Here is a 17468-nt window from a genome sequence, read left to right as displayed (position 1 = left end):
TTGCAAGTTACATTTCAAGGTTTCAAGAGTCTCTATTCCAAATGTTTCATCCAAGTCCTCTCAAATCCATGGTCAGCTGGGATTCCCAGGTGATCCTCAGGTATTCTGTGGTGTTCAGTCACTGATGCCACATGGATGTGAGTTGGAGAGAGGAAACAGGCTGGAAATTCTCACCTGCTGTCTGAAGATGACCTGAAACAAGTGTCTTCCTACAGGTTTCTCTGCTGCTTGCATCAGTGTATTTCCTGAAAGGCAGCACAGCACTGGGAAAATTGTTTTCCTTCCTGAAAAATAGGTTAGTAGTCCCGGTCCTCTTGTTCAGTGATCAAGGTCATACCCGCACGCAGAAGTCTCCCTGAATTTTGGATGATTTTTGACACATGCATGTTTCTATCATAAACACCACCTTCTACCAGTTATTTTCTGTACTTGTAAAGCATAAAACATAAGGTGCAAATTAAGTACAAAGGTTTATTGGTAAGATGAGGACTGTTACAATTTCTCTCTCTTCAGATATTATAAGTGCATGCTCTGCATATCCTGGAAATCCTTCTTTAAGGACTCTAAAAAAAAGGTATTATTAGATGTTTGTTCCTTTATGAGGCCAGCTGTCAATGATGAAATTCAGATTGAGATTTTTAGTCCAAACCTTCCCGAGACTAAGGTGTTTGGAGTTTGTTATATACTGAATACTAGAAATGATCCTTTAAAGGAGAACCAGTAGAATTTTATTGCCAGTGACGTGCTGCTTAGTATACTGAAAACCTTTCTGTAGGTCTTGCCTTTTTTTTTTTTTTTTAAATGTTGCTTATAAACTAGAATTGTAGCAGGTTTTGAAGTCAGATTGAATGACTCTCCCCAACGTGCTTCTATAGGAAGCCACTTTGGAATCGGCAGGAACAAGCCCAACTTGCATCCCGTTTGCCATCTGTGTTTCCCTCTGGCTTCAATTTGCTGCTATAAAATAATTCTTAGGTATGGATGCCGTACTGAACCTGCTTAATGCATGTCACATTTAGTCACTCATATTTCTTCGAAGATAACAGCTGCAAAGAAGCTGTGTTTCTTGTGGTCACTCCTGATTTACTGCTTCTTAATCTGACGTTTCAAATTAAACATGCAAGGTTTTGAGTCTTAAAATGTCATTGCATTCTTTTAAGACACATGTTCAGCTGCTTTGTAATGGGCATGTTTTTTCTTGAAGTTTAATGCTCAGTGGTTATGGAATAATTGAATAATGTAGCATGTCTGTTTATAATCAAGATGAGTATATGTTACCAAAAGTATACATCCATTTCTCTTTATATGTTTTTCCACATCCTTCCTTGTACCTGAAATACCCTTTGCAGCTACTTTAATATATCAATAAACCATTAAGGCGCGATTGTGCAAGGGTACATATCAGGGCTCATGTTAGATGTGTTCTCTTCCAGGAACATGACTACTGACAGTAGGTGAAGTTAGATATCTGTACAAATCCAGTGGGCCTGGTATCTTTAGTACCCTAAACAGCACTGTTAGATTGAGGATGTTAAATTAGAGGATGTTTCCAACTGTCTATATCTGCAAGAAAGTCACATCCTTGCTAGTGACTTCTTTGCTAGGCAGCACAGAAGGCTAGGGGGAAGGCATGATTTTCTTTTTTTCCTTGATAAGAACACATGGGAATTTTTTTTTCTTATATGATTTATATAAATAAAGGTTTTTGACTACCATCTTTCTTGTGCTCTAATAAACCTATGTTTATATAAATGTAGGTCACTTAGCACCATCTTGAGTTATTCTTTTATACAAGATCAGGATGAAATTCCTCACCCAGCTATGTGATTGTACCATGGAAACCATTTCAGGTTAAAGCCCATGCTGCATTAGTTATGCAAATATAATAAAAGCACCAAATTTGTTGATTAGACAAATAGATTCTCTTCTTATGTCTCTCTCTGATCTGCTAAAAGTAATTCAGTTCTGTGTCACACAAGCTGCATGACAACATCTTTTTTTTTCTCTTTTAGAGACTTGTCAGCTGAATCTTAATTATGAAGCTACTATACTTCATAGCTCAAACTATCACAGTCTCACATGCATACATCTCCTTTGGAGCTTGACACTATTTCAGTCTTTAAAGCAGCCTGGAGAACGTTATTGTGTCAGAATACAACATAGGTGGTGCAATAATACTTTGTTAAAATGAGAATCTGGAACAGTTTGAACCTGTTCTTTCCTTTTTCTGTGTGCAAACATGATTCTTGCTAATGCAAAGCCTCATGGCTGACTTGCTGAGTGTGAAATCCAAGGCACTGAAGTGATGGGATTTGAAGAACTTGCTTACTACTGGGAAAGTCTTTGACATGATGATCCCAAATGAAGTTGTAATTTAGTTTGGAATTTTTTTGCTCTCACCTTAGTAAGCCTAAGCTTTAGCACAAATTGCAAGTTGATCTGTAATTCCCATTTGTGTGGGACAGTTATGCAAATGCATATTGTGGGAACATACCCAAGGATTTTACACGCATGGTGTTGCCAAAACTTAAGCTTGCAAAATTTTTGTATCATGGAGTTGTGTGTGAAGATTTGGCATCTGATTCTGTTCCTACTGCCATGTGTAACAGTTGCTATCAAATTATACTGGGAAAAGGACAGGACATTTAGGGGTCTGGGTTGAAAACGCCTTGAAAATTTTTGTGATGAAAGGGCTTTTCTAGAAACTAGGTTTGTAGAGAACAAGTGAGATTATGATGATCATTTATGGATGAGATAACAGAGGAAGAAACCCCAGTCGAGTCAGGACTGATACAAAATCTCACTTGCTCCATAGTGTCAGAACACATTCTGAGGCTCTGCTTGACCACAACACTTGGCAAGACCTACAAATAGCAGAGCACAGGCACAACAAGATCTGAATGTCACAAAAGCATGATTTGTGGACAGCATCCTGTTGTTCCCTTAGAAAAATAAAAGATCTATTTCTCTTGTCTTAATAGCACGGCCAGTTCAAATTAGTCCTACTTGCAACAGCACAATCTTGTTGCTATTCCTTTACCAGAGGCCAATACCTGTTATAATTGTTGGGTCTGAAGGAGAAGCTGCCTGGAATAGTATGGCTACAACTGGTGGGGTTACAAGTCCCTCGCTTCCTGTTCTGGCTTCCAACTTCTTCACATCTGCTAAATCTATGCGACTTCATCACCTTTGCTGATCCTCTATGGTTTATTGTTCTCCCTACATGCTGTTTCTTGGGTACCAGCAGCTGATATGTGGCAGGATACTTCCTATTGTGGTCTTGTAGGGCAAGACTGAAAAGATAGTCACAAGTCACATGGCTGCAAAAGTTAATTTCTGTAGTTCTGCAGAGAATGCGTTCACTTTTATAGATTTGTATAGAAGTATGGTAACCACATGTTAGTCCTCATGGTAAAGAAAGAAGCTGTAGGACAGGAAATAAGGTGTGTGAAAAGGGGAAGCTGTCAAACAGGTTTAGAAATGAAAGAAACCCTTTTAAATACTGCAAGTTTTGAAGCATAATGGATAACATTTAGTTCCTAGCAAAACTCTGTTGAATTTGGTGATTTGTGTAAGGGAATATATTTTACATAGTGTTTTAAAATGTGTGCTTTTTGAAAACACCCCCGATTGATTCATAAGTAAAGAAATCTATAATGAGATCCAGTTTCCTTTAAGTTTATGGTAATTTTGTGCCTTTTGCTAGTTATGCTATTATGTGGTCCTATAACTGTAGCCTGACTCCCACCCTCTAATATAGTTATCCTCACAGCACTTCTTTGTGGTAACGAAGTACATTAATCCCCACTTTACAAATGGGGAGCCATGGCAAAAGAGAGGCTTAGTGACTTGCCTGAGGTCATGCAGGCAGCCCATTATGGAGCAGGCAATTCAACCAGGACTCCCAAACAGCAGACAAATGCTCCAACCCCTGGGCTGTCTGTCCTTTTAAAAATAGAGGCAAGAGCTCAAAAGGTTCTATCCAGATTTCAGAGATGATTGGGAGGTTATTGAAGGCAGTCTGGCTAAAATAACAAAATAGCTGGACCAAGTGAAAATGTGCTGCTTAGGTGTAGAGTTGCAATATCAGTATGTCAAATAAAAGTTTTTCAGCTGGCAGCTCTGATTTCCTCTCACTTGTGTGAGCTTGCTCTCTCATACACACACACATGCCCTCTCTGCAACTCATTTTTCTTCTGCCTCGGAGGAAGGACTTGGTGAAAGGAAATTAGTGTAATTAAATGGTTATGTAGGAAGCTGATGGTAAGTATTTACTTACATAAAATAAGTGGAAGAGAAAAAACTATGAGGTGGATTTCTTAGTATTTGCTTTTTTGGGTTTATTTTCGTGAGCAGAGTATTGAGTGACAGAGATTTGTTCCCAGTAGAAAATGCTTGAAACACATTAGTCTGCTTTGGTATTAGAAAGATTAGAGGGCACACTGTGAGAATTTGTAAGGATTTATGTGCTTTTTAGAAAGGATTAAGAATTTTAAAAAATCCAGATTAGAAATGCTGTCTAACCACATCACTAACCTAGAAGCCAACATTTGCATGGTGGTTTTCTACGTTTAATACCACAATGTTTGTATTACAACTTCAGCTACAGTTGGTTTTGTTTAAAGACCATAGTCTAGGTGCGCACAGCATGTGAAATGAAATGTTTTGAGTTCATGTAGCATCCTTGAAATCTTATTCAGCAGCAAGCTTGAAATACCTAAGAAAAAGGCTTTAGGGATACATTCATTCTAGAAAGTTGCTTAAATAAAAGAAAAAAAAAACAAACAGATACATTCCATAGCTTTTAAGTGTCTGCTTTCTTCCTGTCTATCAAATTTTAAGCTTGAACAAGATTTGTTCTCTGGAACATTATTTCTTTAAAATATTTGGACGTGGTAGTTTCATAGTAACACCAGACTGCACAACATGGGATTGTTTCTTTGTTTGGAAACAAAATCGTTAAACATCCTCTAAGCTGAAAAAAATGACTTCCTGATTATTTACTAGAAGCATCTTCAGCATACATAACTAATTAAAGTCACACTGCTAAATGTGGATGATTAGAAGCTTATGTTGCTAGAAAACTGCTTGTGCCGATTTGAGCTAATATTAATTTATAAATTCAGTCCCGTTTAGACACTTTATTTAGAAAAACATAAATCCGTGCAAGATGTGTGTATAGAAAAGACTAGCTATTACTTTATTTTATGCTTTACAGTCTCACTGTATTAGGTATTAATTTGTTGACAATTTTTGGCCTCTTACCAACATGAAATAGAAATGTAACCTGACCAGTAAGAGTGGCTTAGTGGTTCAGGACTTTTTTCTTTCTTTCTACTTCCCTCCCTCCTGTTTCTTTCTTTTCTTTTCTTACTTTTTTTTTTTTTTTTTTTTTTTTTTTAAATTTCATTTTGTGTAGAGCTTGATTGAATAGCCAGAGAAATCAGTGGAAAGCTGGTGTTGGGCTTTAGGTCAGTCTTTTCATTTTTCCTAGCCACAGGACTTTTTGTCCAATGCAGTCCCGACATAGCTGAGCCCTGTGATGCTTGGAGGATGAGCGTATGTTGAATACAGTCTGTTTTCCAAGCGTGCGCCGGTAGCTCTGTTTCAGGTACTTGGTGAGTTTGGTCTTGTAGCATACCCAGTGTGGAGGTTTCTATGTGTAAGCAGGTGTTGTGCCTAACAAGTTCCTTAAAGTCACCCTGCATAAGCAATGCGTTGTACCTAAGGACAGATACCTGAGCATTTGGTCCCTACAGAATAGTCCTGTGAGCATCTGCAGTGCACATCGTTTTCTCTCTTGCTTGTTTCAGCCATTATAATGGCATTGACCAAAATGGAGTGCCATTTGCATGGGTGAATATCAAGTTTGAATTGGGTTCTGGATGTTGGTTGTTGGGGGTTTTGTTTTGTTTTCAATTTTACTACTCTTACAATATTATTTTTAAAACAAAATTTAGGGTGTATATGCTTTTTTGGTGTTATTTTGGTTATGTAAACTCTCTGCAAAGTTGATACAGATGTATGTGGAAGAATAGGTTTTGTTACTGGCTTCTTATGGAATCAAATGCATTACAGTGTCTTCAGACTGGAGAAGATTTTCATAGCAGCTGTATTATACCTGGCACATTATTGTCACTACTGGTGGTCTGAAAATTTTATTGCAAGCTTGTATTGGCAGACTGATTTGTTAGTTAAGAATTTCACAGCTAGAGAGACATTGAGGATTTTGGCATTTATAGACTATGGAAAGTTGTAGCTTAGCAGAGGAGAAAAATGTGGGAAGAAAAACTGAAGACTGGGTTAGTTGAGCATGTAAAAAAGTGAAGATCATCTGTGGAAAAGAGAAATTCAAGGAAGCACTTTGAGAAAGAGGACAGAAAAAAAGAAAATTAGAAATAAACCTTAGACCAATTCAGAAAAGGTAAGCACATACAAAATTATCAACTTCATATACTAAAAGTGACAAAAGATCACAGTTGATATTTATGGCAATTTGAGATTTGAAAAATGTTTGTTCTTAATCTCTAAAGAAAAATAATTTTTTAAAATGTGCTGGCAAATATGGACTAAGTATGCATCAGTTTACAGCTGTGTAATTGATTGAAAGCCTGCTGGGATAAACTGCGGTTTTAGCTGAGAGGAGGACTGAGTTTGGAGTCTTGTCCTTAATGAAAGAACAATTAATTGAAAGAGCAATTCTCTCACTTTTTCAGGCAAACGGTTGTTCATTGCAGTGACTGTAGCTGTGAGAGACATTTGCCATTCTTTGTCTGTTAGGGTGCTAAGTCCATTTGTTAGAAAGAAGCAAGTCTTTGATTTCATCTCTTGTCTCTGGAATACAATAAATTTCTTCCTTATTTAAACTGTATTATGATTTCATATGGTTCTTTGATAAGTTAAGGTACAAAGATAATTTTTTTTCCTGTTTGTGTTTTAAAGAGTTGCTTATACTGGAAAAGGGAGACTTATGCTGTGCTCTCAAGTGACTGGGTGCCAATACAGAGATTCACTGCAAGACTAATTCTCATGCAAATGAAGGCAGAACTTCTCAGTTTAAAGCTTTGCGTCATGGTTAAGGACATCATCTTTATTCCATCTATATGTTTGTCTCAGCAATTCAATTGTTAGAAACGCCAGTGGATTTTCTTGGTTTTTTGCATGTCGATATACAGAAATGCTAACAGAACACCATTCCAGAAGAAATCCAAAGTCCACATCATCTGGATTCTTATGAATGAGGAAGGAGATTTCAAGCATTTTTTGAAAATCTGTGTGCATACATAATGTAACTGATGTCTTGGAAGGATTTACCTTCTAAACCATAGCTCCCGACAAGTGCATGCTGTGGAGCAGAAAGCTCTGTGGCTCCTGCACCTTAGAACAAAACACCCTCTGGAGGTGCCTCTCTCTCTGTGACTCTGAGGGAGCCAAAACTTCTAGTTCAGATTAAACATCTAACTTTTAGACTAATAACTTCCATGAGAGGAGCTGCCCTCTTAAACTGTTTCTGATCAATGTAGAGAAGATGTTTCTGTATGTTTATGGAGCATGTCAGGTATGCTATATGGAAAACTGTCTTCTCAGACTGGGTTTTCAGATGCAAACATGTGACATTTGAGTGTAAGTCCTGTTTGGAAATGAATGAGTTTTGTGTTCCCCTGCTCCCCATGTAACTGCAGCCTGTTCTAGGAAAAGTATCCTTCATACAGTCAGGAATAATGTGGCCCTGGTTTAATTGACTTTTCTCTTGTTCAAATTGAAGTTTCACTGGTTCGTCAAGTATTACTTATTGTAACTTTCATCAGAATCAGATGAATAAATACATAGTCTGTCATGGATTAGTGTGTATGGCAGAGGATTATGACTGTAGGCCCAGTGTTCTTCCTTGGTTCCACATGACCTATTGGTGGGTCGAGCCATTTCTCAGGTATTTTTCTTTTTAAACTTGTCTATTACATAGGCATTTTACCATGGGGCTTCTAATTTACATAGATGATTCAAGGAATTACAAGCTACTACTTTTTTTCTGGAAAACCTGACATTTTACTTTTCAAAAATACAATAATTTTTGCTTTCTGTTGGGAAGTATGAAATGTGTAGCAGAAGAATCACCTCTGAAGCACATATCTGTAATGAGGTCTCTAAAATGCCATTTTTGTAACATTATGAAATTTGGTCTCCATGCTATTTTACTAGTTATGTGCTGTAGAAGGTTCTGCAGTAAAGTAGAGACTTGGAATTTCTGCAAAAGTATTTGTTATGTACTAGCAGTACTTTGGAGAGAGATATCCAGATATTTCTTAAGATCTTGAAAGCATGGTATGAAAAATCAGATTTTCCACATTCCTGCTTGCAACTTAAATCCAGTGCAAACAGAGGTCCCTCTATTTCATAAGTACTTGTTTAACGCTGGCTCTACTTTTGAGACTTATTGATTTTGGTGTATTCCAGGCCAGGAAAATCAAAGTCACATTGTGAAAATATCCTCCTGAAATAAGTTATTACCTTTTAATGCAGTTGTAAAGGATGACTTTTTGGTTAAGGCTCTGGCCTGGGACTTGAGAGTTCAAAGTGAGTTCAGCTCAAGGCTGTGACCCTGACCACAACTGTAGGCACACCAGGCAATCTTCCTGGGTCTCAGTTCCCCACCCAGAAAATAGCACTTGTCACCTCAGGCTGAAGGCTCTTACTATGTATACGAATATAGTGTTCATATAGAACAATCGGCTCCTCATCTGATTCTTAGCTGTTACTGTAATGTAAATAATTAAGCATCATAACTTCTGTATTACCACTTGTTTCTCTTTTACAGTCCACATCATGGGGGATGTGAAACTGGTGACATCTACTCGAGTCTCCAAAACCTCCCTGACGCTCAGTCCCCCCGTCCCTGCTGAAGCACCAGCATTTACTCTTCCTCCTCGGAATATCCGAGTGCAGCTGGGAGCCACCGCAAGATTTGAGGGGAAGGTAAGAAACAGAGATGATGGAGGGCTTCTCTGTTTGGTTTTGCCCTTTCCTGAAGCTGCCTAGTAGGCTGCAAAGGTAGTGAAGTTGTTTCTGCAGAACAGGACGTTTACTCAAGAAGAATACACCAGGGTTTACCCTCCTGAGGAGGCAGGAGCATTACAGGTCTCTTTCTGAGTAGAGGAGAATGTTGCAAAACCTGAGTATGTGCTAAGTGTAACCTAGTTGAACATGGCAGGCACTGAGCTTAGTATCAGTGGAACGCTGCTTCAAGAACTGTCTCTAATCAGAGAGTACATATTCTCCTACTACATATGCATCTCCCTGCATCCCAAATCTGCCTGTTCGTCAAACTTCATGTGTAATGCACATCTAACCCTGCTATGGCATGTTCTTCCTAGTAGTCAAGCTAGGAATCTGTAGAGAGAGTTGTGACATTTTTGTATCTGCACCACCTGCCATACATGTTGTTAATCTGAAAGCAAAAAGAGCATTTTCAGAGGAAAGATTGATTTATTTAAGGAAAGTTGTTAACCCAAAGGGTTTAAAAGGGTGTGTAGTGGGGGGGTAGATCCCAAGTTCTTCCCTTCCCCTCATGCTTGGGACATTGAATTGTGCTTACTGGCATCCATATTTCTTTCATGCATCAGTCCTGGTATGATATCTTCCTTGTTCTAGCTGTCATCCTTTATCCTCCCTTGACCCAGATCTTCGTCCTGGAGCTGCCAGTTTTCCCCCTCAGCTCTTTCAGCTTCCTTCTGTCCATGTCACGCTCTGATTGCATGCTGACAGCTGTATCATCAAACTGACCGCACTTTTGATCTTTGAAGTGGTGGGACTTGTCTGACAGAGGCAGGAAACTGCAACTTTACTGTAACAAACCCAAGGGCTAGAAGGAATTTGGGAAATTCATAACTTCTGAAACTCTAACTTAAACAGAGGGCCGGTAGAGGGCATCTGATATTTATCTTATTTGTTTATGCAAGAGTAGGCCAGGAACTGGGATTTTTCAACAGGAACTGGGCAGAAAAACAATTTTTGGAGTATGGAAACTTTTAAGTGCAAAATCAAAACTCAGAAGTAGTTTGTGGATTTGACTTTTTGAAGAAAAGTTGGCATTTTTCAAAAAAGCAGATAATTTCAATGAAAGTGTTTAAAACAAAGAACAGTTTTTTTATCAAACCTTTAGAAAGATTTTATTTTTTAAAAATCAGCTTACTTTTATTGTGATTTTAAGGCACCAGTCAGAAGCCCTCTGTGTATATGACATTGGCCAGTCCCAGTCAGCATTCCCTTTCTTACTGTTTTTATCCTTTTCTTTTCCGTTCTTCCCCCCCCCATTATTTCACCTTGCTTTGTTGTGGACACAGTAGAAAAATGGCAACATGTTGCTACTTTATGCATGTGACACCTAAGCACAATACTATTCCAACTCTGACTGGTTCTTCCAGACAACACTGCAACTGGCAATAACAGTACAGTGAAATCAAAGTTGAAGCATGTGATGTTGCTAAGATTTGGGTTTACATTTCTCATGTTTCCTAATTAAAAGCTCGAGTGGGATATTTCCAATTTTTACTGCACTCTGCAGACTTTTTATTATTAATCAAATGGAAGCAATTGTAAAATATAATGACCTACAAGCTAGAGTGCCATCATTGCTTTGCATTTTTTTCAGATCTAGTTTTAATTTTTCAGGGATACTTATCCCCTTTTTAAAGTGGCTTTAAAGGCTGGAAGAGTAAAGTATGAGGGTTTTTTTAGTAGCTTGGAAAAAATACACAAATTCAATACTAATTAAACTGGCAGGCTTAAGTTTCTTGAAGGAACAAAGCTTTGATTGAAGTCCTGGATTGAACCTACTTGATGAAAATCTAAATTCCAGTTCTGACCATTTGGTATATGAGCGTGGCTGAAACCTCTAATTTTCCATCCGTAAAATGGGGATGATAATATACTAGTTGCATTGCATGTCGTATACTTGAAATAAACCTTTAGTGCTCAAAGTGCTTTTTTAAGTGCCAAACATTAAGAGCACAGCTTCACTGAAATACATGCGAGATCTGCAATTACTTCGTGGCAAGTAGCCTGCCTTAATGGTTTGTCAAACCAAGATGATGCAATTACAGCCACTGTCTTTGGAAATTCAGCCTCTTGCTATGCATGGAGCATTGCCTGGTTTCTGTTCAGTCCAGCTTGCTTCCCTGGAGGAGCTTTGTTTTACCTCTCTCAGCTAACACAGGTGAGAAGAAACATGTAACGCAGCTGAAGACATAAAACAGCCAATCTTTATCATTGTGAATTAGTTCCGAATTTCCTGGGATCCACTCTAGCTGGAGGCTGAGATAGATACAAACTTGCAATTTTTAATTTTTCTTTTTTTTTTTGGGGGGGGGGGGGGGGGGGGCGGGGGAGGAGGACGGGCGGGGAACAAGCTACATTATAGTAATTGGACATAGAGAGTAATGGAGCACAGCGTATTCTATTTATTATCTTATGCAAGAAAAATGAGGTTCTTAATTATAATACTGTCTATTAAAATAGAGCCTCCGTGATGTGTTGTTTATAATGTAGGATGGTTGGGGAGATTGTGCTTGGTTCTGTTGTTTATAACTGGTGGGCTTAAATTAGTATTTTGTTTGTGCTCCTAGTCTAGTAACATGGGCAGGGTGAGGGGGAACGCAGCAGTACAGTTTGAAAGCATACTGTCACTTAACAGCTGCAGCCACCTGCAGAGCTTGTATCATCTGGGTCCATCTTCAGCTGGCCAGTACAATGTTGCTTCTTCTATCACTTTAATGTTCCAGAGGTTCAGAAGGACAGTGGACCTGTTCAGAAGGACAGGTTCAGAAGGACAATCTTAATAAAAACAATTTATTAAGATTTAGTAATAAAGTAGCTACTGAACATACTTAGGATTTTCTATCCTGAAAAATAGGCTACAGATGTTACAATGGATTGTTGCTGATATTCTGCTTCATCACACAGTATAAATATTAAACTAGACTCAGGCTAAAGAAAAATAAAAAGTTTTAAAAATGGCTAGACAGGAGATTTTCTTCAAAGAGTTCCTCTTCAGTGGAATTTATCTTATCAGAAAGAACAAACATTTTGAGAATCCAAGACAGGATATAAATCTGATATTGTGATGATCCTGTGCTCTCATTAAGTGAACAAGGAAGAGAGGGACCCAGAGTCAAACTTGTTGCTTTTCTTTCCAGTGGCACGTAAGATAAGTTGTGTGAAATGGCAATTCAAGAGCAAGGAAAGTGCAGAAGTTGTGTGAAATGGCAATTCAAGAGCAAGGAAAGTGCAGAAATTGAGAAATAGCCCATAAATGTAGGAAATTGGAGGTAGAAAGGAACTGGAGTTGCCATTAACAGGAATTCTTTTTTTTTCTGTTCCTCCCACTACCACCGTGGTTTTCTTAATAAAATCGCAGCAAGTTTATCTATAGATGAGATCTCAGTTTTCCAATGTGTCCTCAGCGTAAAAAGCTAGCTCATCATCTTTCAAGTGTCATGAGCATGATTTTGGCCTGGATCACCGACTGAGGGGTGGAACCACTTAGTAAGGCAAAGGCAAGGTTACCTTCCCTAGATGTTCCCCAAACGTCTGCTGCATGGACATCTCAGTTGTTTATCAATCAATTGCTGAGGTGATTTTTAGGGAAACCATCCCAGATTACTGTGAAATTGTGTTGTGGGTTCCCAGCTTGTTAGGAATTGATTGATGTGCTGTTCTTCAATTGCACACCATGTGTGAGGTGAACAGCTCAGGGTAGTAATCTTCTGCCTTGTGCTAAGGCATTGTAGCTCGTCCGTCAGAGCCTTTAAGATACTCTTGGAAAAGAAGAGCAGGCCAAAATGTTACCAGGCTTTGTTTTAAGCTGTTTCTTTCTCTGTTGTATTAATCACCGGAATATTTCTCAGCGCTTTGCAACATTAAATTGTGATTGTATATCTTTATCTTTCTAATTCATCTGAACATCACTGGATTTTATAATATTCAATGGCGTACTAATGAAGGAGATTCCTTTCTTTGTAGCAAATACCATGGGGGTTTCTGTGGCAAGTGTCACATGAGAGGACAGGGAAATCCTTTTCAGCCATAGTACCTGAATAAGCATCTGTAAGTTATCAGGCAAGGTGGTATTTTGATGCTGCTGATAACATTTGATCAATTCATAATCCAAGCACAGTATCCTATCAAATTCTTTCAGATTTTGAGTGTTCCTAAATTTCACTTTCTGAAACTGTGCAGGGTACTTTAATTATGACACAGAGCACGTTACTATGCTGACCTACAAGTACAAGATCATTAGCCATATATCTAGTTTAAAATTTCATTTGTTTCAGTCTCTCTCGTTCTCTGAAACTCAGCTGCACTATTCTATAGCAAAGGTTCAAACCATCACAGTAAACCAAGATGGACGCAAAGAGTATAATGTTCCATACAGTCAAATGAAATAAAGCTTTTAAACATTTCCATAAATTTCACCAGCTTTTCTAACTCTCATGAGGATGGCAAGTATATATTGAGTGCTGGGCAGAAGCCCCTAGAAAGATTTCTCACTGGCATTTGCAAATCTGTACACATTTCCTTTTCTTGTGATGAGCAGAGGGTGGCCACAGATTTCCATAACTTTGCATGTTTTTGTGCCTACCTGATTTCTTAGTATCCTGTTTACTGGTCTTTCAGAGACTACAGGCTCAGTGACTTAAGACTGAAGCCTGTCTTACATCTCAAACTCCATCCTTTTTGAGAAGACCTCCTCCTTTATATTTAGAAATTTGACTTCTAAATATTGGAAACTTTATTTGTCCAGCTCTAAGTTCCCCCTGTGTAACTGTTTGGAGAGGAAGATATGTCTCCATTGTAGACCCTAGCAGTTATTTAAATGTCGCCCTGACTCCACTCTGCATCCACCTATACCCACAGTTTAAGCGTTGCTCAGCCTGAATTGGCCCATCCTGGTGTTAAAGGCTCACGTTCAGCTTTTGCTTGGGTTTGTGAGCCTTGCCATGTGTGTATAAGATGGCAAGCTAATCCTCTGTTTCCCTTTCTGCGTTTAGAAGCACTGGGAGGTTCTTTCATGACTGTCGAGGGAAGTCTTAGAAAGCAGGTTGGCTTTCTGCGGCAGAAAGAAAATACTGGGACCCTGAAGTCCTGGTGATGTGCGTAGGTGGACAGAGCAGCAGGATAGACTGACCGCAGCAGGGCTCCGCACTGTGACTGCCCACATAAGGAGGCAGTGAATGTTGCTGCTCTCATCCAGGTTTCCCTAGTCCATGTTAACTTCTGTACAGAAAGATACTTCAAGGCATAGAGAGATTTACTTAGGTTTCTGCAGCAAACTGATGGAGAACCTGAGAACAAAAAAATGAGAATCTTTACTGTTCTCTAACCACTCAACCACATTCTCTTGATCTTTCCCTCCCTATTTTAAGCTTTGGGTTCTGAGACCAATAAAATAGTCTGCAGCAAGGTTGTTGCTTTAAAAAAAATTAAGGTGGTTGCCCAAAACAAGCATTTTTAGTTGATAACTATGTGATTAGCTGCCCACACATAATTTTGCTGAACTTAAATAGCAATAGGCTCACTACATCATAAATACAACGTGAACACTTCTGGTTCTTTACTGTAATGTCACTGAGTGTCAAGCAGTAAAAAATGACAAGTCAAAGAACCGTCGGTTTCCAACAAACCTTTCCCTGTCCAGAGCGATATTAACCTCTGCATTTGATTGCGGCAAGCAGTTAACTCAACTGGCTTTGGCTGCACACATGTATAATTTTTGAGGGTAATATTGACGGTCATTAATTTTATGAGCATAAAGAATACTTGTGCTACAGCTCTGCTTGAGAGGAACAGCCAAATGTCATGCTACAGACCACAGACTGATTGCCTAGGGGTCAGGAAAGAATTTTTCTCCTTGGATAAAGCATTGCATAGTTGGCAACAGTACAACATGGGTTGTTTTTCTGCTTCATGTGAACCATCATATATGGTCCATTGCCAGAACCAAGATATCAAACTACTAAATCTAATCTGGTATTCTAATCCCAGGGAGCTAGATTTCACGTATCGACCGACACGTAGTTCATAGTTTGAGTAGATGTTGGGGTACTTAGTTCAGTTTGCTGCCCATTGAGTAGTTACTGTTCTGCTCTTCCCCTTCCGTCCCCCTCCAGGTAAGGGAGCCGGATGGTAAATTTTAAGGCAAGACAGGTCAATGTCAAATCCTGCCCCTTTTTAATGTGCTTTCTGGTTGTCCTTTTACCACCCTGCTGTTGCAACACCCTATCTGTATCTGTTCGAATCAGTTAAGTCCAATGATGTTCATCAGTTTGCCAACTTCTGAGCTGCTTTTGCTGCTGCTGCTTGCACAGGTACTCTTTGAAACATGCCTGAGAAAATAAACTGGCATCGGGCAATGAGAAAAAAGAGGCAATGCGAAGACTGACAGTGATTCTGCCATCTGTTCTGAGATAGAAGGGAGACCCATTTATGTGGTGTGTTAAGAGATAAAGAGTAGGGAAGCGTTAAAAGAAGCATTGAAGGGAAACACTCCCACAGCATTTGTAAATCCTTTCAACTACCTGCTAATGGAAAAACTGAGATCTAACCAATTTGTTTTACTGTGGCTGCTGCACCAGCTTTGCATGGCAAACCTTTGTTATCTTCCCTTTGCTTTGGACTTGAAGCAGCGATGTGTGCTCCATTGCCAAGCCTCAGTCAGCAGGCACTCCAGAAGTATGCCTCAATTACATCGTAAGTCTAGATTTGAGATGGCAGGATCTGAAATGAGAGAAGCCCGTATAATGACAGAGGATGATGACATGGCACAAAATCCTTTGCTGTCGGCATGAGATGTTTGCTGTTACAAAACGTACTGGGCAGCTAATTGCATGAAGCTGCCAATGGTTTTGGACCTACACTTTCTGGAGGGGTGCCTGTTCTGAGCCATATGAGGAAGAAACTCAGGAAAGATCCGTGTTTTCATGGGAGACAGTTGTCTGATGAAACTGAAGGCTGTGGGAGGACTTGTGCTGATCTGTAAAACTACCATGCACTGTGATACTCCCAGAAACCTGATACAAAACACTGAGGCATGTTTTTGGGAGCAAAGAATTGAAATAGTTATCGATTTTACTGGAGATTTTATTTGATCTTTCTTTCCACGTACCAGTGAGCGTTCTTGGGAAAAATGTGATGTGTTCAGAAGTTACTGAAACATTTTGTATCAAACAGACATTGGGGTATAGACAGCTGAAATAAAAAAGAAAAATAAACAAAAGTTAGGTGGCTGTGAACAGCTTACTGCACATCTTTTTTCTGTTTGGATCTTCTACTGCTGTTTCTTCTTCCTTGGTGTAATTGACCTCCCATTATATTCACTTACCACAGTGCTGTTTTTTACCTATTTACATGTTCTCATGAGTAATGCATGCATTATTTTATTTGGTTTTATTTTATTGTCTAACTCTGTATGGGCATATGGAAACAGTTGCTCAAAAGAGCTTCGGCTTTAGACGAGGGCAAAGTGGGAGTGGCTGCTCTGCTGGGAAGAGGTTAAGGTGGGATTCAGTCAAAATTGCTTCCCCACACAGTGTCATCTACACCCAGAATTATTCAAAGACACGTCCCTTCATCAACTGACGCAAGCACCCATATGTTGACCCCCATTTTCCCTGCCTTGCATATGATATGTCCTTTAGGAAAAACCGCAGGGGTGCAAGGTGCTGCTCGAGACATTTCTAGGCTTTAGACAGCAGTGGTGATCTGTGAGCCCCAGTTCTGTCTCTCAGTCTCTTTAACTCATAAATTCACTTCATACCTGTCTCCCTGTCACCTATAGCCACCATAGTTATACTTGGGACTTTCCAGGTAGAAGTATTTAAGCACTCCTTGCGTAGCCTGTGTGCAGTGTGTGTGATGACTTTCAAAAGTGCTGGATTTAGTACACCGTCCCATGCAACTGATCTGTGCATGCTCTGAGGCAACAGCCAAGATTTCTGGATGTTTGGCAGCAAAGTTTGGTCAGACCTTTTGCAGAGTTGCTCCAATCTGCCAGACGTTCAGAAATCCTAGACAATGCTGAATATCCTCAAATTCCCCCCAGACAAAATTTCTAAGCAGGAAAGAGGCCATGACTGGGGAAGACTGTCATTTCTTTACTTTTTCTTTAATGTGTTTCCAGTTATTTTGGATTTTGATACGGAAGCAATTAAAATCACATGAGGAATCTGACAATAAAATTCTGTGTGATTTAATTGCATCTACCTGCTCCTAGTTCGAGTTGGGGGAACCAACAAACTGTTGACTCTGAAAAGTTTATTGCAGATATCTGTTTTGTGATCACCCACTACTGTGATGTATCATCGTAAAGCATGGCTTTGTGTCAGCTGAAGAAGGCAAGTGTGTTTCTTTAAGGATTTATTCATAAGGATATCCCTAGAGTTGATTTTGAAGAAAATTTACTTCATTAGTAGGGA

At 39.2% G+C, this 17468-nt stretch overlaps 1 protein-coding gene across 6 annotated transcripts in view; it reads left to right on the top strand.

Annotated features, from left to right (window-relative positions):
• The window catches only part of MYLK (myosin light chain kinase), a 220239-nt gene that overhangs the window by 55270 nt on the left and 147501 nt on the right, over positions 1–17468 (top strand). For all 6 annotated transcript variants that reach the window (XM_082311647.1, XM_082311644.1, XM_082311646.1 and 3 more), the window contains one exon: positions 8816–8973. In XM_082311647.1, the coding sequence (XP_082167773.1) occupies positions 8824–8973 (150 nt within the window). In that variant the 5' untranslated portion in view covers positions 8816–8823. The remainder of the gene's footprint in view (positions 1–8815; positions 8974–17468) is intronic.

Source organism: Platalea leucorodia (genome assembly GCF_965183815.1).
Source record: "Platalea leucorodia genome assembly, chromosome: 5".
Classification (NCBI taxonomy): domain Eukaryota; kingdom Metazoa; phylum Chordata; class Aves; order Pelecaniformes; family Threskiornithidae; genus Platalea; species Platalea leucorodia.
Note: the sequence above shows the minus strand (reverse complement) of the source record. Positions and strands in the feature narration are given on the sequence as shown.